The sequence below is a fragment of the Triturus cristatus genome, chromosome 10 (genome assembly GCF_964204655.1).
Source record: "Triturus cristatus chromosome 10, aTriCri1.1, whole genome shotgun sequence".
Classification (NCBI taxonomy): Eukaryota; Metazoa; Chordata; class Amphibia; order Caudata; family Salamandridae; genus Triturus; species Triturus cristatus.
The window spans coordinates 1,212,334,099-1,212,360,274 of NC_140593.1; the positions used below are offsets into that span (position 1 = coordinate 1,212,334,099).

Below are 26,176 nucleotides of genomic sequence, written 5' to 3' on the forward strand. Positions count from 1 at the left end.
CCTCCGTGTTTTTCAATGGAAGTGCGAAGCTCTACTGGTAGCGGATGAAATCAGCTCCATAAACCGGTCACATCCCAGACCAGTTTCAAAGTGTTGAACCCCAGTAAGAATGACTCCGCCTTTCATCCTTTTCTTGTCAATAAAAAGACTACCATGGACGGCAATAAAAATGTAAGATGGAAGCCTCTCTCATGATCCTTGTATGTGTCCACGTGAAAGGACGGCCGCAGCCATCAGGTCCACTCAAGAGGCACACGCGTGTGTTTGTGGACAGTAGATGTGGGCATACTGCAGCCAGCTGCATCGTGGGTGAGGGCGCAGTAAAGATGTTGTTCGTAGTGTCCTATTAAGCAACGTGAACACTGAATTTTTTTTACTGAAACCTGGTATAAACAAGATAATTCATAATATGACTGTGAAAGAACATGCTTTTAGTAAAATTAATAAAGACAGTCCAAATGAAAGGAACCTACAAGACTTTTAGGAACGTTTGCAAATACACCCAAATCCATGACGTTTAAGTACAACTTATTTAACCAAAATTAGTTAGTACACTGCTTTCTTAAACGACGTCAAAACGAACTGAACCAAAGTGCAAAAGGTAAACACAATATAGCATCATTAGCGTATAGAAACATAAGAGGAGGACTCGCAGCAACCAGTGAAAATGTAAAGCACTGTATAGTGAGCAGAGTTGTTAGGACGCGTGTGTGCGGCTAGCAGCCTCATCACAGGAGCCCCCAGGCCTCTTGAGCCTGCATGCATCCGTTCCCTGACAGGTCTCTCAAGTGTAAGGGAACATACATTACATCATGTGGATGGTGTGAATTCTTGCACTGTTCACAAGCTGCATGACGTCAGTCATTGTGCATCAGACACGTATGCGGTCCACTGATGGCTGCAGAAAGGAGAGGGCGCTTGGTTTCAGCCATACCTGTACGTCACAGGCTCCTTTCTGCTGAATGGTGTGTGTAGGTTTTTTGTTAATGTTTGTGCCTGTGCACAGCGGGGGGTGCAGCTTACATCTCCCTTCTGCACCAACCATGTCAATGTGCAGCGGTACTCGCCAAGGATGCCTTCATACCTTTGAATGTGTGCTGCAGTTAGATGTCTCGTGACCCTGATATGGCGGTGTGCACTCAAGATATAAAGTTGAGATTTCATGGAATGCAAAATTGGGGCACAGATGGCTCGCTTGCTTCTGAACTGTAAAATGCCCACACATCAGTCGTTCTGTGTGCAAAGGTCTCAAGCGGAGTCCACTTTTGTGAGTTGTAGTGCACCTTCGACATGCAACTTTTGAATCAATCATGCAATAAGGATTTGTAAAGTGCGGCTAATCACCCGATGGGGTATCAAAGTGCTTGCAGGTCCCGGGGGCTCATTCGAACAGCCAGGTCTTGATGGGAATATACTACTTGTATCTTTTTTAACTGTATTTTATTGATTTTAAGTAAAATAAAAAGAACACAGACAAACAGTGAGTTGATGGTGTCAGACATATTCTTCCTGCAATAATATATTAGAGGCCGTGACCACAGGCCGTACATGTTATCATCAAGCTAACACAGCTAGCAGCCCAGCCCAAAGCAAGGCCCATCACCCATGAAGCCAAGGCGACATGCCGCACATTATGCAAGGGAGCACCTTTACACACCTGGTCATCAGACACTACCTAGCACTTAGCTGGGCTCTGTGTAGCTTACTGGAGCTTGGATTTGTGCATCTGTATCTTCATATAAAGGCTTTCGGGGCGGCCTTGAATCCCCGGCCATGATATTGCGCCGTGTCATGCAGCAGCAGCACGCGGTATGAACCTGTAGGATTCGCCCAGCTCTGCTGTCTGCGGCTACATTCGGATCTCTTCACCTTGCCCCTTTCTGCTTGGACGGCGCGGGACAGGTTCATGAAGGGAAGAACGATGCTGTACACGTTTTGAGAATAGATAGGCTGCATACCATTGTTATGTCATCTTAGATGATTTATACAGCGCATGGCTGCCCCAGCGACAGGGCGTCCCAGAGCTAAAATACAGAAACAAGCGTTGCAGGATGGTAAGCATAGGGGCTGCAAGATTCGCTCAGTAAGGGCAAGGTGTTTATGGCCTTCCTGTAGGCCATATGGCTATCGATACTCCTGATGGACACAGGTAGGGAGTTCGAGAGTGTAGCTGCCAACGCTAGGAAAGAGCGACTCGCCCCCCCGCTTGGTGCTCTGTTGACTCGGGGAATGCATGCTAAGTGCAGATACGCTGAGCGCAACGTGTGTTGCGGGGAGTATGGTACTAGGATACCGGGGGGAATAGGAGGGTCTTGTTTGGAGAGGATTTTATGAGCAAAGCATAAGGTCTTACAATAAATCCTCTTATCAATTGGCAACCAATGTAATTTGGGTAGGTATTTTGATTCCCAGCACAATTTAGGAAGAGCAAAAAGGGATCGTGCTGCTGCATTTTGTACCCTCTGTAAGCGCTGAATCCCTGCTTTATTCGCGCCTAAATGAAGAGTTGCAGTAATCCAGTCTAGATAAAATCGTCGCTTGGATAATGATCTGGCGGGTTTGTGGATCAAAGAACCCTAACAGGGTCTTGATTCCACGTAGAAGCCCGAAGCAGGCCCCTGCGACCACTTTTGTTTGGGTTTCAAAGGACAGAAGGCTGTGCACCCAGACACCCAGGTTTTTCACAACTTCCTTGAGTGGGGGTGTGGACCCCAACACACCTGGCCACCATTGTGCTGTCGACAGATGGCTATCTTTCCCTAGCAGCAAGATCTCAGACTTGCTGGCATTCAGCTGTAGACCACTAGCTGTCATCCAGTCTGCTATTGCCTTCATATCTTCTTTGAATTTTGTGAGGTTATATTTGCGGTTTTTAGAAAAAGAAAGAACCAAGTGGGTGTCATCAGCATAGGATACCAATGACAGCCCTCTGTTCTTTGCCACTGTCGCCAAAGGTTGTAAGTAAATATTGAAGAGCGTAGGACTCGGCATCGATCCCTGCGGAATCTCCGTAATGAACGGCATCTTCCCTATAACAGTTAAGGGGCGCAGTAACTTGAAATGTCCTGCCCTTTGCTATTCACATATTTCAGAGGTCTGTGAGGAGGCGAGAGAGGCTGACATGGGTGTACAAGGAAGCCCTTGAAGGTAACTTAACTTTTGGGGATTTGCAAGGAGCCGCAATCAGTGCCAGACTCTGGTTTGACGAGAACGGATTTAAGAGTGATCTTGAAAGCTAGTCAAGCGAGAGGGAATGTCCTCGCGATCAACGGAGAAGGCCTCTAATGCCGTGAAAACAAGAGTGAAGCGATAAGTGCACAACAGGGTATGGATGTAAGGTTGAAGTTAGAAGAGCTTGGCAACTACGTATGAGAGTGAGCAACAGTGATGGAGGAGGAAAAGAAGGCTTCCTATGAGCTGAGGCAAGGAGGCCAACAGTGGGCTCTTACTGGCTGGCAACCAGCGTGGCTCCGGCAGCTCGAAGCATGGCAGATTTCAAAGTACTTGGGTAGCCATGATGATGACTTTGTCAGAGGGGCGAGGGGGTACTTGTGGAAGCGCCTAGGTAGGCTGTGCACTACTCCACACTGCTCATAGCCAGGCGAACGAGTGATCTGGGATGGGGAATGGGAGGGGAGCACAAGTCTTTAACATGCGGCAGTGTGGAAAGAAGAATGGCTCTAGATACACGGCTTGAGGAAATGAACGCACCTCAAGACTGGCAACCGATGCATGGTTTGAGGTAGGTCTGGCCTGCAGGCTGCTTTTAGCTGCTTGTTGCTGAGGACCTATTGTGCCACCCATTACCGCCAGTGGCTTTCTTGATAATCTTGCTTACCTGCCTCTTATTAGATGGCTGTCCTCCCACTGGCTGTATTCCGCTCTCCCCTGGAGTAAAGCATTCTTTCCATCCCTATACCTGGATAACATGCATCATTCCACTCTTTACATTACAGGAAATACTTTTTCTTTTCACGCTCTGTGGCAGTGCATGTGTTTTCCTGCTCTCCCTTGTGCGACACTTCTCCATGCAAATCCTCACCCCCTTTCTCTGTTGCTCTTTCCCTCACCCCCAACTCATCTGTTGGTTCCCCAGCCCTTTCCCGTCTGGCTTTTTTTGCTATTTTTTTCCATTGCTCTGACAGCTTTGCTGTCCCATCCGCTTACCCGCTCCTCGATTGTATTTTTTTTTTTTTTTTTTGATGGGCACAGTAGCTGCACTTTGCTGCGGAGCTGCTGTTTTTTTCTTGAACTACTGTGCTAATTTCTTTTTTATTTTACTACTCGATGATGTGTCTGCCATCTTGAAAGTGTAAATTACAAATATAAAAATAAAGCCTCGCGCTTCATATGGATACGTGCTTACGTATGGCGAAGCATGTGTTAATATAGGTCACCATGGATGCAGCAGACATTTTCTCAGTTTTTGTCGATGCTGTTCCACATTGGCAAACAACCATTGATGTGGAATAATATCAGCAAAAAGCATTGGTAAAGCCAAAAGATCAGGTACTGCTACTGAAAGGCAAGGGCAGCAGGCTTTGCCAATGGCTGCACATGGTCACTGGTAGCTTGATTTTAACTTCAGTTTACACCAGTCTGATCAACACGCTCATCTAAACAGTGGGAATGCCCTCGCAGGGAGACAGGGGAATTGTCAGTACTGTCCGGCCAGGACTGGGCTGATACCTCGGCCAGTCATCAGACAATTTGTCTCAGGGTGACACTGTTCGATTGCAGATAAGCCTGTGGTTGATATTAACACGGAGGTTACTGACTGTGCCCCACGAATCTGAAATAATTCCTAACATTCAGGGCCTGCAATGTGCAACCCTGGCAAGCAGGTATGCTGTCATGCCGCATAAACACACGACAAAGGTAAGTTTTCAGAGGGGATAAATAAAGTAGAGAGTGACCAGTCCAGATCGGTAGTTCCACCAACCACGATTCACTTTAAGCCCAAGGCTGCGGACTTCTCACACCGCGCCGAGGCGGGCTGAAGAGCAGACTGGCTTGAGGGTCTAGTCCACTGAACTTTAGCCCTTGCGACAGAAGCATCTCCCAGGTCTGCCCCCAACAGGGGATCTACCAATCTACAACAGGCAGAGGAGACGGTCTACATGGCCTGATGCTCGGAGATAAAAGCATATTGATTCGGAAGTCTGCCAGCCCAGTGCACAGGGCCAGGCAGCAGAACTCTCCGAGGCCGAGCAGACCTGACCCAACTGTTAACACAGGCTGAAGCTACAGGCTTTTAGTCATCGTGTGCGCAGGTCAGACCCGATGCCATAAGGCCTTGGGGCAGAAGAAATCCCTCCCCCGGTGTCTACGAGGGACAGTTCTCAGCAGGCGGTCAAGGGACATGACGTAGGTTCGAGTCTACAGGGATCTCGCTATAGGACAGTCACTGGTCACCAGTAAGGTGGAGAGTACAGCCCTGGAGGAGATAGATAGGCAGGTCTGTAAACAGTTGAGGTCAGTCTACTGGGGGCAAGGACAGTCAAGGGAACTAGTACAGAGGGGGCAGGTGTGAGGCAGGGGAGATGGGTCTTCTGAGGGCAATACAGGAGTCAGGAGAGGAGAGAACTGCAGCTTGGGCAGATCTATAGAGGCGCGGACCTTCTACAGACAGCAGGAAGGTGTCTTCTGGGGCAGAGTGGTGAGAGAAAGGCCAAATCTACTAGGGAGGGGTGCTCTTCAGACTATAAAGAGGGAAGCAGAGAGGGAGATGGGGTAAAGGATATAAGGGGGAGACCTGCTACATTGTACTGGCGGTGTCTTTAGTAGAGAGGTCAGAGGAGATGTGAATAGGTCAGTGTAAGGAGATGGACCACAGACTGGGAATGGCTACAAACACACAGAGCCTTCGAAGCCTCCTCCCTCCTGCAGGCTTTGGCATAAAACACCCAGTGCCTGGGCTTCATCGTGATACACAAGGCTGCCATTGTTGGTGCTACTTTTACAGTAGTGACAACAAGTCCCATTTTAAGGGGACGACAGATTCAGCTTATGGTAAGGTGTACCTGTTGCCAGTCTTGCGCCAGGTGTCTACGACATTTATCTTTCTTACTAATTGGGGCTTTTAGCTACCATTGAAGCGTCTTGGCATTAAATTCGGAACACTGATGTCTGAAGCTTTGGAAAGTGTGCATGTGGCAACCCACGCCGGTCAGGATCTCTGTTCCACTCACATCTACGCAAGTCTGCGAAGAATCGGGCACGGCGTCTGAGGGCAAGGTGAGGCCAAACGTACCTCTGAAATTGGCTGGTTTGTCGATGTAGAAGTCTCCGTCCCACACGATAGAGAAGTCCACAGAGATATCACCCGCTTCATCCCCTTCATAAACGTACTGCAAGAGAGCACAAGACAAGAAACTGTTATTAATAGTCAGTTTTGAGACACTCCGCCTCACCTCTTTCACCTTCATATGCACACAAACACAGCAAGTTGGAGCCCAAAGTAGCAAGCAATGGCAAATTCAACAGGACCGGCTTGTATTTCCTAACTCGGCCTCAAGTAGGCATGTGCAGATGCGGTTTGCCGGTGGTGTCTGCATGAAAGCTGAACAGCACAATAAAACCAGACTGAATGGCTTGCCAATTCGGACAATCGAATGAGCAAACAATATTGCTTTAGATACAGAATGCACATGGGAGCTAAGGAGCAGTATGTGACTAACAGCGCAATGATTGAATGTACTTTCAGTTGTAAAACAGTCCTTCTGGCTTTTCAATAGAAGCTCTTCCTAGAAGGTGGACTTATGCACAAAACAGAATACAGCATGAAATGAACAAGAAATATGGATCCAAAGGCGGCGTTATGTACATTTTCAATGCGCCCCAGGTGCGCCGTCAAGCTGAAGCTACAGACCCACTGCCAGACCATCCACTAGACTGCAGAATAATGCACAGCATGTGACCCTAGAGCAGGAATTGTTCTACTCTTTGCTGCTCGGCGTCGTCACTGAATGGGTGATTTTGCAGCTCGAGTGTATGCTGAGCAGGTTGGATGTTGCTGTTGGCGCGGAGTCATTCTCAGCAACCACAACATGTCTTTCCAATACAGCCAGTACTCCTTTTTGCACCGGAAGTGGTCCAGATTCCTGCTTAACCAATGGCCTTGAGAGCTTGGGAACCTTTTCATCTCGACTTGATTGGGAATGTTGATGTTATTCATCTTTGGGAAGGAGTCAGTCGGACCGCCACCACCACGACCACACTTGTGAATGATGGAATACTGCCATCTTCCCCCTTCAGGGGTGAGAAAGCACCTCTTACCTCCATACCATACTCATGCTTGACATGCCCGAAGCAGTACTGGTATACTGGCCGAGGAACAGCAAGGACACTGTGGGGGCGATGGAGTGATGGCCAACCCCAAAGAGGAGACAGGACAACAGGCGAGTAATTAATGCATCATCTGCAGCTTTCGATCAGGGGCATCTATACCTAATGAGGATGTACCTTAAACTTCAACATAGCCAGGAGTGACACCGACAACACACTTCATAACCACGACACACGTAGAGCACAGTTCATGCCCAGGAAAGAGAACTTCAACCAAGGCTCTGCCCATGAGCGTCTGCTGGCAGCAGACAAAAGTGGAAGGGGAGCCCCAAGTTATTCCTTGCCAATGCATAGGGCATCTTCTCACTCTTGGGTACTGGAGAACAGAGCTTCAGCACCTTACATAAAACCATGACCCAAAGAATAATCCACGACAACTGCCAAGCTAGCCATGTCTGGGAATGGCGAGGTATGGAATTCACAGCAGAAGGAAACACCGGCATAATCAGTCAATACCCAGAAAAGCGAAATAACACACACAAATATTAATTCAGCGGACAGTAAAGTCAAAGGAGACCAAGGTAAAATATTCACTGCCAACGTAGACACAAGTAAAATCAACCACGCTCCAGCAAAGCCAACTCAAACCAGCCAGTGTCCAGCAAAGATCAATGAAAGAAGCAAAATCAGCCAGTGTCCCAACAAAAACAAAAGACCCAAATAAAATGACCCAGTGTTCAACAAATCAAGTGGAGACAAATGTATAATAATCCAGTGCCAAGTAAAGCCAAAAGAGACAAATAAAACCAGCTAGTGACCATCAAAGCCAAAGGAGCCACAAGTAAAACCAGCCACTGCCCAGCAAAGCCGAAGGAGACAAGTAAAACAGCCAGTGCCCAGCAAAGCCCAAAAACACAAGTAAAACCAGCCAGTGTCCAGAAAAATCAAAGGAAAAAACAGCCAGTGCCCATCAAAGTCTAAGCAGGCACAAGTAAAACCAGCCAGTGCCCAGCAAAGTCAAAGCAGGCACAAGTAAACCAGCCAGTGCCCACCAAAGCCAAAGGCGACACAAATAAAACCAGTCAGTGCCCACCAAAGCCAAAAAAACCAACTAAAACCAGCCAGTGCTCAGCAAAGCAAAATCGGACAAGTAAAACCAGCCAGTACCCAGCAAAATCAAAGGAGACACAAGTAAAACCCAACAAAGCTAAAGGAGACAAGTAAAACCAGCCAGTGACCAGCAAAGCCAAAGGAGACAAGTAAACTCCTCTAGTACCCAGCAAAACCCAAGATGACAAATGTAAACATCAGCAATGTCCATTATGAAGTGAAAATGCACCTGGGTGCAAAGCCAAGCTCTAATGGCTCGTGGATGGGTAATTCCGAGACTAAGCGTTGGAATCGGTAAAGACCACCGCCAGCAGCAGGCATGAGTAAGTAGAGCGGCCAATGCTCCTCCTCCTACAGTTTCACCTGGACACGGAGTCACATCACAGGAATTAACTGTTTCCAGTACAGCTTCACACTTGGATGCGCCCATTGATCGAGATGGTTCTAACAGGAATAAAAGCTCAGTTCAAACGTAACCGCGGGTACACCACTGGAACCCACTGCTTCCAGGGAGATACCTCAATGAGCAAAGCACGTGCAGCTAGGATCCGAGTCTGGCACTTGGGTCACAAGCCAACCAGGGTTTGTGGCCCACGTACCCAATGTGCTTACACAAGTGCCATTAAGTTGAGTAACACCTATTCCCTCAAGCATTTACTTTGAGAAGTTGATATAGTGCAGCCTGATCTTAGGGTGGGATGAGGACTTTTTATGTGGAACACAATAAGCAAGAGAAGGGATACACTAAAATGGGGGGGAGAAACGGGTTCATAGGTTTGATCAATGAAAGGAGACAGTGAATGATAACTTCATTTATAAACACAAAAACTATGAGCAGAGAGGCGCTTATGGCAGTAAGAAGTATGCTTGTGGGTGATTCCGAGACGACTGGGAAAAGAAGTGCTGTAAACAGGCGAGGAAAGGGGCAATCTTTCTAAGATTAAAAGGAAGGAGTTCCAGTCGAAGTCGCTGCTCGTGGTAGGTCTTGAATTTGAAGGTCTCAAGGAGCAAGAGTCCTTGCGTCTTAAGCCTTCAGGAAACGAATCAAAACATGGCTCTTTCCTCCACCCCTTTAGACCGGCCAGCCACAGTCACTTCCCCCCCGGCAATAAACCCCCGGAGTAGCTACCAGCGCCAGGATACCTGCCAGGTCACAGCCGCGCTCTATAAATATTTTAAATAAATAAATAAATGTGTCTGAGATTGTCCTGAGTTTGACTAAGAAAGGATGGACTGTGGTTATTTAGAGCCTTGTTAGTGAGATGCAGAGTTTGAAGCAAATCCTAGCTAGATGAGAGGACTGAGCGGACCACCGGAATGATGTGACCGAGATACTACTGAATTGGATAATACCGCCTGCAATTTAAGAGCCAAGAAACAACTTGGTTTGTTCGTGGTGAGCGCCACTTTACCTAATGCCTTAAAAGGCCAGGCTCAGTACAAGCTCTCTGCGGGCCATGCCAGTCTTCCGTATCTGTGGGGTTATTGTTCTGGCGGTCAGTACCCCAAATGCACATCTCAAGATATGCAGGTGGAAGCAGGACATGGCTTGCCTCTTGTTTCACCACTGGGAGCCTCGAGGGACCCTACTCCTCGAGTTCTGAAAGTGTGCAGCCCTGCCACCCTATAGAAGGGGCTGGGCGGGATAAGACAAGTCTCAGCCCCGAAGATGAAAGCAAAGCTAATTAGACCTTCATTAGAAGCACTGCGGATTCTCATCGCATGGGATCAGAGAGTATCGCCCATGCACATTACTCGCAGAAGGCTTGCTGGAATGCTTGGAGAGAGAAGGCAGGACTCTAGGCGATGTGGAAAGCATCAAAGGGTTTTCAGCCAACAAACCTGCAAGAGATCTGTGGACATGGGTGGTAGCCATTGTACACAGGAGTGTAATGAAAAAAAACTGCCTCCTGGGCAGGATGTGCTGTGGCCTCTGTGTTCCCATATCACACATTAATTCATCAAGGAGCCCTAAAATGGGAAGGGCTCCCCTGAGCCTCGGAGTAAGCCCTTGTGCATACGCAGACCTACTCCGGTTCCACCTCCAGGAATGGAGCCTGCTCGCCACATGATCTATGTCTTCTTTGTCGGAGTCCATCATCTGCATCTGGTTGCCGGTCTGTGCTCCAGCAGCTAGGTCTAGGCAACCAACATTCAATGCTTTGAAATGACTGCAATACTAATACTGCAACCAGAGTTACTGGAGCAAGGCTAATGCGTCAACGGCCTGTTCCTGCGAGAATAGAAAACATCCGAGCACGTGAAACGGCCATCTTGATGCAGGGTTGCCTAGGCCTGCCCTAGTGGGCTCAGGGATAGTTCTGACAACAAGCGGTCTTCGCTCAAGCCGCGGGTGACTAAAAAGATACAGCTAAAGGTCTGCTGAAGGCTTTCACGACTCCAGTTGTTCTTCGGTGACAGTCTTTTTTATTTTAAAACTCTGCTTATGGGATTTTCAACTTTACATAATCCAAACGAAAAACAAATAAAGCCACAACAGTAATCGTGTGTACATGCATCCAGACAATAAAAACAGATCACAACCTTCAATCTGGTTCAAGTAGAACCAATACAGGCATAATGATCTCCGGGTGTTGCACCATACGCCCTTCAGGGTTGGTATTTACCAGGTGTGCTAGTGTACTGATGTGAAAGTGACCCCCCTCGCCGGGGTCCCAAATCTCAGTGCGTTTCTCTGGGCAGCCCCTTGCACACCAACTCCTTCACGATCGAGCAGAGGTCCATCCCCCGAAGCCGTTTGGAAAAGGAGGGAGCCCCTCTAGATCTCCCGTGGGGGGCTAGATCTTTCTCAACAATCGTGCATCCAGTTCCTATCAATTGTTTCTGACCATGGTGACCATTCCAATTCAGGCGACACCCTGAGACCAGTCATCTTGGGGTCTGTTTGAAATGGCACACCCCACTATTGATTCTAGTGTATCCAGAATTATGGCCTTATATATTTGGATAAACGGGCAATCCCAAATCACGTGCAACAAGCTGCCTATGTCCAATTTACATCTAAGGCAGTATGGGTCCACACCCTTCTACATCTTCCACAATTTGTGCCGGGTGAGGTAAACCCTATAGAAATACTTGCATTGGATGAGTCACAGTGGGCAGGGATCACCAACTTTCTAGCTGCCATCTTAGCTTCTGCCCAGGCTTCATCACCCAACTCCCCAAGTCAGCTTCCCATTTTCCGTTTAGTGACCCCCTTGGGTCGGGGACATTTACTACTGGGTGTTCGGTACAGACGGCAAAGACCCTTTCCCCCAGTAATCGCCACAGTGGGCTTGGGCTCCAACAGGTGAAATTCCAGAACTGGGACCAAGCGGCTTTTATACGTTTCCAATGCATGTCATAGTTGCAGATAGACTAAGAACTGGAACCAGGGGAACCCAAATTCTGTCAATTGGTCACAGGTAACATGTAGTTATGAGCCCAAACCTCTCCCATCTTCGAGAGCCCCAACCGGTTCTACGTCTTAAATCCACGCGTCTTGGATAGTTCACCCAGCCAGGACCTGTGCCATGGTGGTTGTTGGACTTGACCCTTTTTGCAGGGTCATCCCTAAACTTTTTGCCTTCCTCCTGTATTTTTCCTGACCTGTTGTTGGCTGATTTTTGACTCTGGGCACCTTACCACTGCTGACCAGTGCTAAGGTGCATATGCTCTCCCTTATGTAACATGTTGACATTGATTGGTTTCCATGTTTGGCTTATTTGGTTTACTATCAGCCCCTAGTAAAGTGCACCAGGAGTGCCAGGGCTTGTAAATACAAATGCTGCTGGTGGACTTGCAGCACTGGTTGTGCCACCCACAGAAGCGGCCTAGTAAAATGTGTCTAGGATCTGCCATTGCAGAACCTGCGTGCAGTCTGGTACTGTCGCGCTGACTGCGCAAGTGGACCCACTTGCCAGTCCCTAAACCTTCCCTTAACTACATATTAGCCACCCCTCTGGTAGGCCCAAGGGCAGGGTGCATTGTAGGCATAAGGTAGGACATGCCCTGATGTGTGTGGCATGTCTTAGTAGTGAATTACAGCCATTTTCGTTTTTCACTATTGAAGGCTACCTGCTCTCCATAGGCAAGAATGGGCTGCTGGAATTACTACACGCTGTAATCCCAGTGGACTCCGAGCATGGTAGAAAGTCATGTTTAGTACGCCTGAACTCAGAATAATAAAATACTTCTTTTAGTAAAGTTTATTTTAATATCCTTTGTTTGTAAATACTACTTTTAGAAAGTTAGTATTTACTGACCTGGCCATTTCAGTCCGCCTCTGCTGTGTGTGTGTGTTCTGCCGAGCAACAGTAAGGAGCAGGGTTGGGGAATCCCCAGAGACAGGCTGGCTGCCAGGTGGTGGGTAGAGAGATTACACCAGGTTGGGTGGGAGGAGTACACCTTGACTCTTGAATAGACCTGTGCTCTGCCACCACAATGCTGGCTCCGCCCCCTGTGGAGCGGCTGATGTCTCTGCCCTGTTGCTGAAAGGAAAGAGCAGAGTCACCACAACAAAGTGCTCCAGAACTGGACTGAGCCAGGCCCAGGCCCCCTGGCGCTAAAGAACAAAAGAATCACTGTATAAAAGTAGGAGCCTGGCTCCTAAGAAATCAGAATCCTGTTTACGCAACGACGAACCTCTGCCTGAAGGAGAAGGACCTGGAGAAGCTGAAGGAGGAGTACTGTCTCTGACCTTTGAGACTGGCCTGCAGTGGGTGCCTGTCTGCTGGAAGGAGAGGAAAAGACTGAAAGGAAAGACTTTGATTCAACTTGTGCTGAACTATCTCCAAGGGCTTGCTAGAGAACTTGCCTCCTGAACTGCGCCCCAGGAACATTGGGCGTTACCCCCCCTTGAGGAAGAAGAGACTGCCGTGGGTGATTCTGCACCGCTGACCCCGGAGAACCTTGTGCCTTAATCCCGCTGAGCAACGCGACTTCTGCCGCTGGAGCAGCTGTGAGCATCGTGACGGCCCGCAAGCCTAAACAAAGTAAGCAACTGCCCATTCGAGCCGTCGCTCGCAAAGTAAGGAGGAGATCCCTGTGTCCAAGCATCGAGCCCTGCGACCCCCCCGGGCCGCAGAAATCACCGTGAGGACCTGTGCGCACTGTTCGCCCCAACCGGACGAAGCCGACAGCGCGCTGCGCTGAGATCTCGCCCCCGGGCTGCCCCTTTTGCCTCTGCCCTCGCTGGTGTGCTAGGAAGTTGAGGAGTGCCCCCACGAAGCATCGTCTCCGGAGGAGCCGAGACCAAGACGCGACGTGGGACACTCGTGGTTGACATCTGCAAGCCGCCGCGAACTTCCCCCGTGAAAGGACAAAGGTATTCTGCCAAAGCGCGCTGAGGTACGGTCCGTACCTGCTTTGTACGGTGCGTCCCTGCCTTTACAGTATTGAGGGCTGGGGCGCTGTAGTACGGCCCGTACTGACCTTGGTGCGGTACGTCTCTGCCTTTGAAGGATTTTGTGCTTTGTGCCCTGGTACGGCCCGTGCTCGACTCTGTTTGAGCCGTATGTGTGTTGCCGTCCGTGTACGGCGCGTCCCCATTACTGTACGGACCGTACAGTATTAAAATCATTGCCGGGGCTCACGCGGGAAGCGTGGGACTTGGTAAGCGAAGCCTGGAAGAAGTCCGACACGTACCTACGTCGGTACGGGCCGTCTGGTTCAAGGCCGGTGGACGCGTACCTCACGCGAGAAGCGTGAGAAACAGCACGATGTACGGGAATCGTAGTACGAGGCGTACCTGAAGCGCTACGAAGCGCACAACCCCCCCAATAGAACTTATAACAAGTAAAACTGTGCCATTTTAAAACCTGTGGACTGCCCTTAAGCATTTGAAAGTAACTGGAACATTATTTCACCAAGAGAACTGTATTTGTGCAACCTGCCTGCAAGAAACCTTTTATATAAAGACTTCTATTTTTGATAAATACAGCCTTGTGTCTTTGTGTGGTGGGGTGGTGATTATTGTGTGGGACAACTTGAACGCTTAACCTAATGCCCTCTGGAGATCTAGCCTGACTGCGCGCGCCACGTTACCTAGAGGGTGAGCAGGGGTTATTTTTAAAGAGGTGATCCTGTGCCCTGACTTAGAGGAAAGGGTCCCTGCTTGTCGCAAGTGCATACCTGCGCCAACCAGAGACCCCGGATTCTAACAGTGGTGTTAACCCCTTCTTGCACCCCTCCATTTGAGGGCCGTGGGCCGACGCTCCACGGGGACTGCCGTTCTTGGAGGCGTCGTCGCCAGAATGAACTATCTATAGCCATGCCCAGGGGGCGGGCCTGTCAAAAGCGGCTCCCCCGAGCCTCCCTGCTGTGTGAACACCCGTGTCCGTCTCATTACCCGATCTTTGCGCACATACCTGCACACGTCCTTAACATTAACGTGCGTGAAGTTGCATAGACCACCTTTGGCGTCGCTGCATCCCTGCTCGGACGCAGCTGTTTGAGTCGTTTCCTCCATGTACGGATTATAAAATGCTGCTCCAACCCGTGACCTGCTGAACATACACTGCGCAACCTCCGTGGTATGTATTTTTGTAAAAGGTTAATATCTCGTGGACTAATTTAGATACCTGAACCCGGCGGCCTAGACATAGCCGTGGAGTGGGGCGGTGCGGGGGTGATGTCAGAAGTTCAAGCACGGGGGGAGGGGTTTGAGCGATCTGAAGCCATTCTATCGTTCCCCACCTCTTCGACTTGGAGATGTTGACGACTCTATTAAGGGTTAAAAAGAACAGAAATGAACTACGGAGGTCTCGGAGGTTAGTCTGCAAAAGCTGCCCCCTCGTCACCATGGAAACAGACGAGGTCTGTAACATCTCTTCATCGCTTAGCAACCGCCTTCTCTCCCCCCACCGCGAAGGTACTTTTCCACGGCTCTCTCCCGCCAGGGAAGCCAGCATCACGTCTGGACTAAAATGGAGGCCCCCGGGCCGAGGGCCGGAGGCATCCGTCTCTGGAGAGCGGCCATTGTGCGGGTCGCCGTGCCGCCCTGGCGCGGCTCCTGCCCTCTCTGCGGCGGGCATTGAAGGGAAAGGGCAGACGTTTCATCCTCGGGAGACCACAATAAAAGAGCGCTTATCTGCACTCCACAGGGACGTCGGAGCGCTCTGCGTCGGTAAAGAGCAGCATCGCTCACTGGGCTGTGCGGGAGGGGGGGGGGAGGGGGTTTGGAAGGGGGCACCAGCACTGTACTATTTGCATCCCACCTCCTCGGCACTGGCGGGGGCTCCAGCCGTGCCATAGGATTTGTGCGCTCAACAGCCAGAGGCAGGAAGGGGGAGTGAAAGTGGGTTCAGTGACCAAAGGCTGCCACTCACATGAGGGTTACTGAGCGGGGGGGCATGTGACCGACGATGCCCCTCACCCGCGGAGGGGGCGTAGGGCAGAGCCCATGCCCTCCTATGACCAATGAATGCCTTGCACCAGGGGAGGGAGCGTAGGGCAGAGAGCCCATGCCCTCCTATGACCAATTAATGCCCTTCACTTGGGGAGGGGGCTCTGAGCCGAAAGCCCATGCCCTTCTATGACCAATGAATGCCCTTCACCCGGGGAGGGGACGCTGGGCAGAGCGACCATGCCCTCCTATGACCAATGCTTGCCCTTCACCCAGGGAGGGGGCGCTGGGCAGAGCCCATGCCCTCCCATGACCATGGCTTGCCCTTCACCCGGGGAGGGGGTGCTGGGCAGCTAGCCCATGCCCTCCTATGACCAATGCTTGCCCTTCACCCGGGGAGGGGGCGCTGGGCAGAGAGCCCATGCCCTCCTATGACCAATGCTTGCCCTTCACCCGGGGAGGGGGCGCTGGGCAGAGAGCCCATGCCCTCCCATGACCATGGCTTGCCATTCACCCGGGGAGGGGGCGCTGGGCAGCTAGCCCATGCCCTCCTATGACCAATGCTTGCCCTTCACCTGGGGAGGGGGCGCTGGGCAGAGAGCCCATGCCCTCCTATGACCAATGCTTGCCCTTCACCAGGGGAGGGGCACTAGAGCCCATGGGTGCTGGCACCAACCACTAAGGCATGCAAATAGTTTAGGGAACCACCATGTCCCTAATGAGATCGGATAAATGGACTCTCTCTCGACTACCCAACGAGCCCGCACGAGGGAAGGCCGGCCATTGGAATGGAGCTACTGAAAGGCTGCTATGGGCTGGGAGGACAATCACCGACTCCCCTCAACCCAACCTGTCTTCCAGGGACGCCAGCATGAAAGGTAAGGATCCCATTGGCGGTAGCCTCGCCGGTCTCTGGTCCTATGGCAAACACGTGCATGCGCCATAAGTGCCCGAGCCAGGGTTTTTATTCGCACCCCCGATCCTTTAATACCCCATATCCCGCTCCCAGGGGTCTGCCGTGAGCACCCCGCACCCCCAGCTAGCCTGGCAGAAGCCTTCAGTAGTACATGGCACAGCCCGCCAGTGCAGAAGTGTAGGAGAGTAGGGTCTGCTATCCTATGGTCACCCCAAATTTTTGCTTTTTGCTTCACTGGTTTTTGACATATTGAGGCTGTGGGCCTGCCAATCAGACCCCCAGCCTGCTGTTCTCTCTACTAAATTAAAACTATGCACCCTAGGTGCATAACCAATTGGAAGTGGATCACCCTGTCAGCCCCTGTACCAGTGTACACTAGGTACCCAGGGCATTGGTGTACCCAAGGCCTGCCAGGGGCTGAAGCATGTATTATGCCACCCCAGGCTTGGCCTAACAATCTGACACAACTGGCTGATCACTCAGCTGGGGTAAGTTGGTGTAATCACCTCCTACTTAGGTGTAGTATACCTATACCTAACCTTAAATGGGACACCTGGTAACCTATAAGTCACTCCTATGGCAGGCCTTAACAATCCTGAAGGCAGAGTGCTTGGTTCCATGTGAGATGGTGCTCTGGCATGAGCTGAGCCTGTCTGCAGTGGTCGGAACAACTTCCTTCTACTGTTTCCAGATATCGTCATACCATATACTCTTAAGTGCATTATGAACCTCGCGGTTAAATGCTAACTTTGGTTTGGCTTTATCAAAACATGTCGAGTAAGGTGTCATACGAATTGGAATACTAACCCCTCGCCAATTCTGGCGACGGGGTTAGCATTCCACCCTTCTAGAGGGACACGACATGTACAGTGCCTGAAACCCGGGTAAAATCAGACATAGCCTCAGCTCCACAAAATGGATGCTGCCACCACAGACACAAGTCTGCCCTCCTGCTGCTGGGAGTCCTTCCAGCTTGGGAGGTGTGGACAAAGGGTTTCCTGCCAGGGGAGGTGCATGCACCACCCCAGACAGGATTTTGTGTATTGGTCAGGTAGGGCTTGAAAGAAACCAGACATGCCTGTGGCTCACAAGGAGCCTCGGTGCATATGCCAGTTCAAACCGGTCCTGGGGCACACCAGTCCCGGGCCTGGGGCGAGCTGGACAAAGGATTGGGGGTGTAACCACCCCCCTTCCTGGTCCCACCCATAGGGAGGGACCTAGCAGGTAGTCCGGCCCCTAGAATCCGAATAAAGGTAGGAGCTGTGTCCTAAGACTTCAGACATCCTGGAATCAACTTGAAACTAAGAAGAAGACGGGAACTTCGACATTCTGCTGCACAGAAGACTGAAGAAAATCTCCCCTGTGGTCAGGGAGTGACCACCTTGCTAACGCAAGCACCATCCAGCGAATCACCGTCTGCTTTGCCGCCGCCTCCCGCCGGAGCCCGAGCCCAGAGACTGACAAGACCTGGACCTCCAGACCTCTCACCGCCCGATCCACAGTCCCTGAAAAGAGGAGACCCGTGGAGGCACCGAGACATGTGGAGCCAGCCATCTTGGAACGACTACGACAAGCTGACAAGTACAACAACCGAGGCTCCCTCCAAGTTGTGCTTTGGGATCTGAGAAGCCCAACCCCCGAGCAGCATCTGCACCAAAGGTGAGCCCTCCAGCATCTCCACGATCTGCGTGGGGCCCTTCTGCATTTTGCCACTCGACGCGCCTAACCGGTTGCTGGCCCGCTGGCTAGTGGCCATCTTGGCGACGAAATCTACGACAAACACCGCTGGTCTGGTTGCTCCAGACTGGCCCTTGCTCCCCTCCAAAGGAGCAATCCCTCTGACCTTGCTGGTCAGAACCAACAGCTGATTTCCGAATCCTTCTACAATTGCTTTTGCCAAGGCTTGTTTGCTTCGATCAAGTCGCCGACACCGCCGACAGCGAGAGCCTGCGTGGGACAGCTCGTGAGCCGACTCCTGGACGTCGTCGACCTTCAGGGACCACGTGGCTGCGGAGACAAGCTACCCCTGATCACCTGTTTGCACCCGACATCGCCTGGTACCCACCTGGTGCCCCGCTGGTCACTGGCTAGTGACTGTGAACACTGTCCCCTCTGCTTACAGGTCTTCAACATCTCCGATCCACTCTTGGATCCACTGCACCTCTCCCGGACCGACCGCCTGCAGCATCTTTGTCTTCAAGCTCCACGGAACAGATAGAAGAAACCCGACGCACTTCGAGGCCTATGCACCCGCTTCCTGTGGGTGAGGTAAAGCTGGCACACCTGTGCCCAAGTGTAGTATTACATCTCTAGTGCCTGTGTTCCAAATCTTAAGTTCCTAGGTCATCCGGAAGATTCCTTTTGCAGTAACTTTGTACTTTTTACGCACCCATTGAAACCTATGGGAGCACGCGTGTGACTATTTGCTCTGCACACGCCACCCGTGGACCTCCTGGTCACTAACTGACGTTAGCTCCTTGTAGGCCCAGCGATTCTAGAGGCCCTAGGCCTTTTCCCTTTTCTGTTCGTGGTACTTATACCACTATTTTAGTATATGGTTCGAGTGGCCACCAGGGCCTATCCATATAAAGTGCAACTTCTGGGTATTCTGTGATAATCTTGTTTGACGATTTGTGCTCCTGTGCTCATAAAGAGACTAGGGGTTACTTTGAGCAATAAATACATATATATTTTGAATATATATCTGTGTGGTGTCCTTTCATTGGTATAAAAGGGGGTTACTATTGGTAAAACAGCCTGCTTAACACGCTTCACGAGTTTAGCCTCAAAGACTGCTTAGCCTACGCTACCACTAGGGCAGCTAGTCCGAAAAGGTTGACTTACAACCACACCATAAGGGTTGCTTGGCATGGTACAAGGTGATCACTTTAACTAGTGAGCATCATATACCAGGCCAACTTCTCACATTGGTGAGCAGCGGTTGGATTTGAGCTTGCTGTGTTTTACCATTGTAATCTCTTGGTTACCAATTGAAAGATCACATAGGTACCTGTAGGTACATATAAAACAAGATTAGATATACTTAAGTTCTACTGAACTTAGTTGTTGTAGAGCAAAGGGAGTAGCACACCCTGACTACAACTACTAGATAGGTTTAGTAGGTAAACCCAAGTGTAGGTAGATTGCAACACATCCACCCACACTTAAGAGCAATGGCCGGGGCAGAGGGGTCCACTGTACCCATCTCTGTTGAGAGTGACCCCCAGAGGGCACCATCCAGCTTTGCTACCCTTAATCAGAATGAGCTCAGGCATTTGGCAACTCTTAGAGGCCTTAAACAGCCCAAGAACCCAAACTCTGCTGAGCTCAGAGAGCTCTTACAGAATGATGAGAATCAGAGAGCACTCAAGAAAGCTTCCCAGTTAGCCCCCTTAGGGACAGGAACAGGAGGCCCCCCTTCTAAAGATGCCACTGAAGTACCCCTTCCCAATAGTCACCCCTTAGATGGGATGCCTACCACAGAGGATGAGAGTGAAAAGGATACTGACAGTAGTGAGGATGAAGGGAGAACTAGCCCAGTGCCAAGTGTTATACTTGGCCCAGCTAAACCAAGGCTATTGGGGACTGACAGTGGGTTCAACCCACTGGATCTCCCCAGTGGACTTAACACAGGGCTGGGAAGGCAAAGGAATCGCTCAGGTGACTCCAATGCTTCCCATGGCTCTAGAGGCTCTCAAGGTCACTCCAGGAGAAGGATGACCACCCCTCAGAGGAGGGAACATGAGGCCAAGATGCAAGAGGCCCAGCTGAGGATCAGGAAGCAGGAGCTAGAAGTAGCCCTGATGGAAGAGAAACTTAGCAAGGCTAGACAGCATAAAGAGAGTGGGTCTATACCCACTGGTGGCAGCATTGTCCCTAAGGACAAAGATAGGGTTTTCGACAATAGAAACCTGTCTAAGGTTGTGCCCCCCTACAAAAGTGGGGATGACATCCACAAGTGGATAACTGCTCTTGAGAGAGCCTGCAAAGTACAGCAGGTTCCTGAAGATCAGTGGGCAGCAATCCTCTGGCTCTCCTTTGAAGGAAGAGGCAGAGACAGACTCCTCACTGTTAGAGAAGAGGATGTCAGAAACTACAGAGTCCTGAAGAGTGTTCTAGTTGATGGGTTAGGCTTAACCACTGAGCAGTACAGGTTAATGTTCAGAGACACCCAAAAGACACAGACTCAGGACTGGTCTGAATACATTGAATGTGCCACTAAGGCTTTGGAGGGTTGGTTGCTGGGAAGTAAGGTATCTGATTTTACAGGATTGTATAATTTGATGATGAGAGAACAGATTTTAAATAACTGTCAAAACCAGCAACTGCATCAACACTTGGTTGACTCTGATCTGACCTCTCCCCAAGAATTGGGAAAGAAGGCAGACAAATGGGTCAGAACCAGGGTTAAGCAAAAGAACCAGAACCAGGGCCAAGGGGGTGATCAGAAGAAAACAGACCAAAAGGGTGGAGATCAGAAACCTAAAGACCAGAAGTCTTCAACAGGGCCCCAAACTACTGCTAAGGAGGGTGGGTCCCAACAGTCCAAGAAGAAGAAAGAAGGTCAAAAGAAACCCTGGTGCAATCATTGTAAAAATACAACTCACTGGACTAGTGATTGCAAAAAGGGTGGAGCCCCCAACACTGTTGCCCCTAAGGCACCTGCTCCCAGTACTACTGTTAGCAGTGTTGGTCCCCAGACAAAGGGTGTAGTGGGAATCACTATGGGAACTGAAGGAGATTCTGACTTAGACAGAACCCTGACACAGGCAGTCTTGATCTGTGATGGGGACATTGATTTGTCCCTGACTGTGAGCCCCAGTAACCTGGGCAAGTACAGACAGACTCCTTTAATTAATGACAAAGTGGCTCAAGCCTACAGGGACACATGTGCCAGTGTCACTATGGTGACACCAGGCTTTGTGGATCCTGGACAGTACATACCAGGTGAGAACTACCTGGTGACCAATGCCAGCAATGCCACTACTTCACATAGTGTGGCAGTTGTTAACTTCTCATGGGGAGGGGTAACTGGCCTCAAAAGGGTTGTGGTTAGTGCAGACCTCCCAGTAGAATGTTTGTTGGGCAATGACCTAGAGAGTTCTCTATGGTCAGAAGTGGAGTACAGGACTCATGCAGAGATGTTAGGTATATCATCACATGTCCTTGCTGTGACCAGGTCACAGGCCAAAAAGTGCCTCACTGAACCTCAGGTCTTGGATCCTGGAACAATGGACCAAGTACCTACCAAGAAGAAGAACAGGAGGGTCAAGGCTGTGCCTTCCCCCCTGCCTCAGAGTGATGATCAGCCTTCCCAGGAAGCTGATCTAGAGGACCCTGAAGGAACTGTCCCTGAAGAGCTTGAACCTGATCAGGTTGAGTTTCTGGGGACAGGGGGACCTTCAAGGGCTGACTTGAGGCAGGCTCAGCTATCCTGTCCCTCTCTTGAACCCCTCAGACAGCTGGCTGCTGCTGAGGCTGCTGGGAATGCTCAAGGTACCCATAAAGTGTATTGGGATGAAGGGCTCCTTTATTCAGAGGCTAGAGACCCCAAGCCTGGTGCAACCAGGAGGTTGGTTATACCTCTGCAATTTAGGGGCTTCCTTCTTACCTTGGCCCATGATATTCCTTTAGCAGGACACCTAGGCCAGAACAAGACCTGGGACAGACTTGTCCCTCACTTTCACTGGCCTCATATGAGTGAAGATACAAAGGAGTTTTGTCGCTCCTGTGTTACCTGCCAAGCCAGTGGCAAATCAGGTGGCACAACAAAGGCCCCCCTAATACCACTACCTGTGGTGGGGGTCCCCTTTGAAAGAGTGGGAATAGACATAGTGGGTCCCATGGATCCTCCCACTGCATCTGGGCACAGATTTATACTGGTGGTAGTGGATCATGCCACCAGGTATCCAGAGGCAATTCCCCTTAGGACCACTACAGCTCCTGTTGTGGCCAGGGCCCTGCTGGGAGTATTCTCCAGAGTGGGGTTTCCTAAGGAGGTAGTATCTGACAGAGGTACCAACTTTATGTCAGGATACTTGACAGCTATGTGGAAGGAATGTGGTGTCAACTACAAGTTCACCACCCCTTATCACCCACAATGCAATGGGCTTGTTGAGAGATTCAACAAGACCCTAAAGGGTATGATCAAAGGATTACCTGAAAAGCTCAGGCGAAGATGGGATATCCTTCTACCCTGCCTTCTGTTTGCTTACAGAGAGGTCCCACAAAAAGGAGTTGGCTACAGCCCCTTTGAATTGTTGTTTGGGCACCCTGTGAGAGGCCCACTGTGTTTGGTGAAGGAAGGATGGGAGTTACCTCTCAAAAAGCCTAAGCTAGACATAGTGGACTATGTACTTGGTCTCCGCTCCAGGATGGCTGAGTATATGGAGAAGGCATCTAAAAACCTTGAGGCAAGCCAGGCCTTACAGAAAGCTTGGCATGACCAAAAGGCTGTCTTGGTTGAGTATCAGCCAGGACAGAAGGTATGGGTGTTGGAGCCAGTGGCCCCAGCAGCACTCCAAGACAAATGGTCTGGACCCCATACAATCCTGGAAAAGAAGGGAGAGGTCACCTACTTGGTGGACCTAGGAACTCCCAGGAGTCCCCACAGGGTACTCCATGTTAACAGGCTTAAAGCATATGTTGACAGGGCAGACATGGGCTTGCTCATGGCTACAGATGAGGGACAGGAGGAAGAGAGTGACCCTCTCCCAGACCTGTTGTCTCAGAACCCTGAAGATGGCTCAGTTGAAGGAGTGACCCTTGGAGGCAACCTCACTGCCCATCAGCAGACTGAATGTAGACAGGTTCTACAATCATTTTCACATATGTTTTCCTTGATACCTAGTCAAACTGACTGGTGTACCCATGTTGTGGACACTGGTGACAGTCTGCCTGTAAAGAACAAACTTTACAGACAACCTGACCACGTCAGGGACTGTATAAAGGCTGAGGTACATAAAATGCTGGAATTAGGTGTCATTGAACCCTCAGAGAGCCCCTGGGCTAGCCCAGTGGTTCTGGTCCCCAAACCTCACACCAAAGATGGCAAGAGAGAGATGAGGTTCTGTGTGGATTACAGAGGACTCAATGCTGTCACCAGGACAGATGCACACCCTATTCCAAGGGCAGATGAGCTCATAGACAAACTAGCTTCTGCAAAGTTTTTGAGCACATTTGACTTGACAGCTGGCTATTGGCAAATCAGATTAGCTGAGGAGTCTAAGGCCAAAACAGCATTCTCAACCCCAGGTGGGCATTATCAGTTTGTGGTGATGCCCTTTGGTCTGAAGAATGCACCTGCCACCTTCCAAAGGCTGGTGAACCAAGTCCTTACTGGGTTGGATGACTTTTGCGCAGCATATCTTGATGACATTGCTGTCTTTAGTTCCACCTGGGAGGATCACCTGATCCACCTGAAGAAGGCTCTTGAGGCTCTGCAAAGGGCAGGCCTCACTATCAAGGCTACTAAGTGCCAGATAGGGCAGAGTAAGGTTGTGTATTTGGGCCACCTTGTAGGTGGAGGCCAAGTTCAACCACTGGAGAGTAAGATACAATCCATCAAGGACTGGTCCCCTCCAACCACCCAGACTCAAGTTCGAGCTTTCTTGGGCTTGACTGGGTACTACAGGAAGTTTGTTAAGAACTATGGGTCCATTGTGACTCCTCTTAATGATCTGACATCCAAGAAGATGCCCAAAAAGGTTCAGTGGACAGTAAGCTGTCAAAAGGCATTTGATGACCTGAAGGAGGCCCTGTGCTCTGCACCTATCCTGAAAAGTCCTGACTACTCCAAAGAGTTTATTGTCCAAACAGATGCTTCTGAGTTGGGTGTGGGAGCTGTGCTGTCACAACTTAATGTAGATGGTCAAGACCAACCCATTGCTTTTATTAGCAGAAGGTTGACCCCCAGAGAGAAGAATTGGTCAGCTATTGAGAGGGAGGCCTTTGCTGTGGTGTGGGCCCTGAAGAAGCTGAGGCCATACTTGTTTGGCACTCACTTCAAGATTCAGACCGACCATAAGCCCCTCTTGTGGCTAAATCAGATGAAGGGTGAAAACCCCAAACTGCTTAGGTGGTCCATTTCCCTACAGGGGATGGACTTTACAGTGGAGCACCGGCCAGGTACTGACCATGGGAATGCAGATGGTCTCTCCAGGTACTTCCACTTAGGACATGAAGACGAGACTGGTCAAGGCTAGTTTAATGTCCCAGCGTTTGGGGGGGGGTTGTGTAGGAGAGTAGGGTCTGCTATCCTATGGTCACCCCAAATTTTTGCTTTTTGCTTCACTGGTTTTTGACATATTGAGGCTGTGGGCCTGCCAATCAGACCCCCAGCCTGCTGTTCTCTCTACTAAATTAAAACTATGCACCCTAGGTGCATAACCAATTGGAAGTGGATCACCCTGTCAGCCCCTGTACCAGTGTACACTAGGTACCCAGGGCATTGGTGTACCCAAGGCCTGCCAGGGGCTGAAGCATGTATTATGCCACCCCAGGCTTGGCCTAACAATCTGACACAACTGGCTGATCACTCAGCTGGGGTAAGTTGGTGTAATCACCTCTTACTTAGGTGTAGTATACCTATACCTAACCTTAAATGGGACACCTGGTAACCTATAAGTCACTCCTATGGCAGGCCTTAACAATCCTGAAGGCAGAGTGCTTGGTTCCATGTGAGATGGTGCTCTGGCATGAGCTGAGCCTGTCTGCAGTGGTCGGAACAACTTCCTTCTACTGTTTCCAGATATCGTCATACCATATACTCTTAAGTGCATTATGAACCTCGCGGTTAAATGCTAACTTTGGTTTGGCTTTATCAAAACATGTCGAGTAAGGTGTCATACGAATTGGAATACTAACCCCTCGCCAATTCTGGCGACGGGGTTAGCATTCCACCCTTCTAGAGGGACACGACATGTACAGTGCCTGAAACCCGGGTAAAATCAGACATAGCCTCAGCTCCACAAAATGGATGCTGCCACCACAGACACAAGTCTGCCCTCCTGCTGCTGGGAGTCCTTCCAGCTTGGGAGGTGTGGACAAAGGGTTTCCTGCCAGGGGAGGTGCATGCACCACCCCAGACAGGATTTTGTGTATTGGTCAGGTAGGGCTTGAAAGAAACCAGACATGCCTGTGGCTCACAAGGAGCCTCGGTGCATATGCCAGTTCAAACCGGTCCTGGGGCACACCAGTCCCGGGCCTGGGGCGAGCTGGACAAAGGATTGGGGGTGTAACCACCCCCCTTCCTGGTCCCACCCATAGGGAGGGACCTAGCAGGTAGTCCGGCCCCTAGAATCCGAATAAAGGTAGGAGCTGTGTCCTAAGACTTCAGACATCCTGGAATCAACTTGAAACTAAGAAGAAGACGGGAACTTCGACATTCTGCTGCACAGAAGACTGAAGAAAATCTCCCCTGTGGTCAGGGAGTGACCACCTTGCTAACGCAAGCACCATCCAGCGAATCACCGTCTGCTTTGCCGCCGCCTCCCGCCGGAGCCCGAGCCCAGAGACTG

At 50.4% G+C, this 26,176-nt stretch overlaps 1 protein-coding gene across 3 annotated transcripts in view; it reads right to left on the minus strand.

The window, feature by feature from the left end:
- The window catches only part of PLXNA3 (plexin A3), an 845,431-nt gene that overhangs the window by 134,253 nt on the left and 685,002 nt on the right, over nt 1–26,176 (minus strand). For all 3 annotated transcript variants that reach the window (XM_085629709.1, XM_085629711.1, XM_085629710.1), the window contains exon 11: nt 6,254–6,350. In XM_085629709.1, the coding sequence (XP_085485835.1) occupies nt 6,254–6,350 (97 nt within the window). The remainder of the gene's footprint in view (nt 1–6,253; nt 6,351–26,176) is intronic.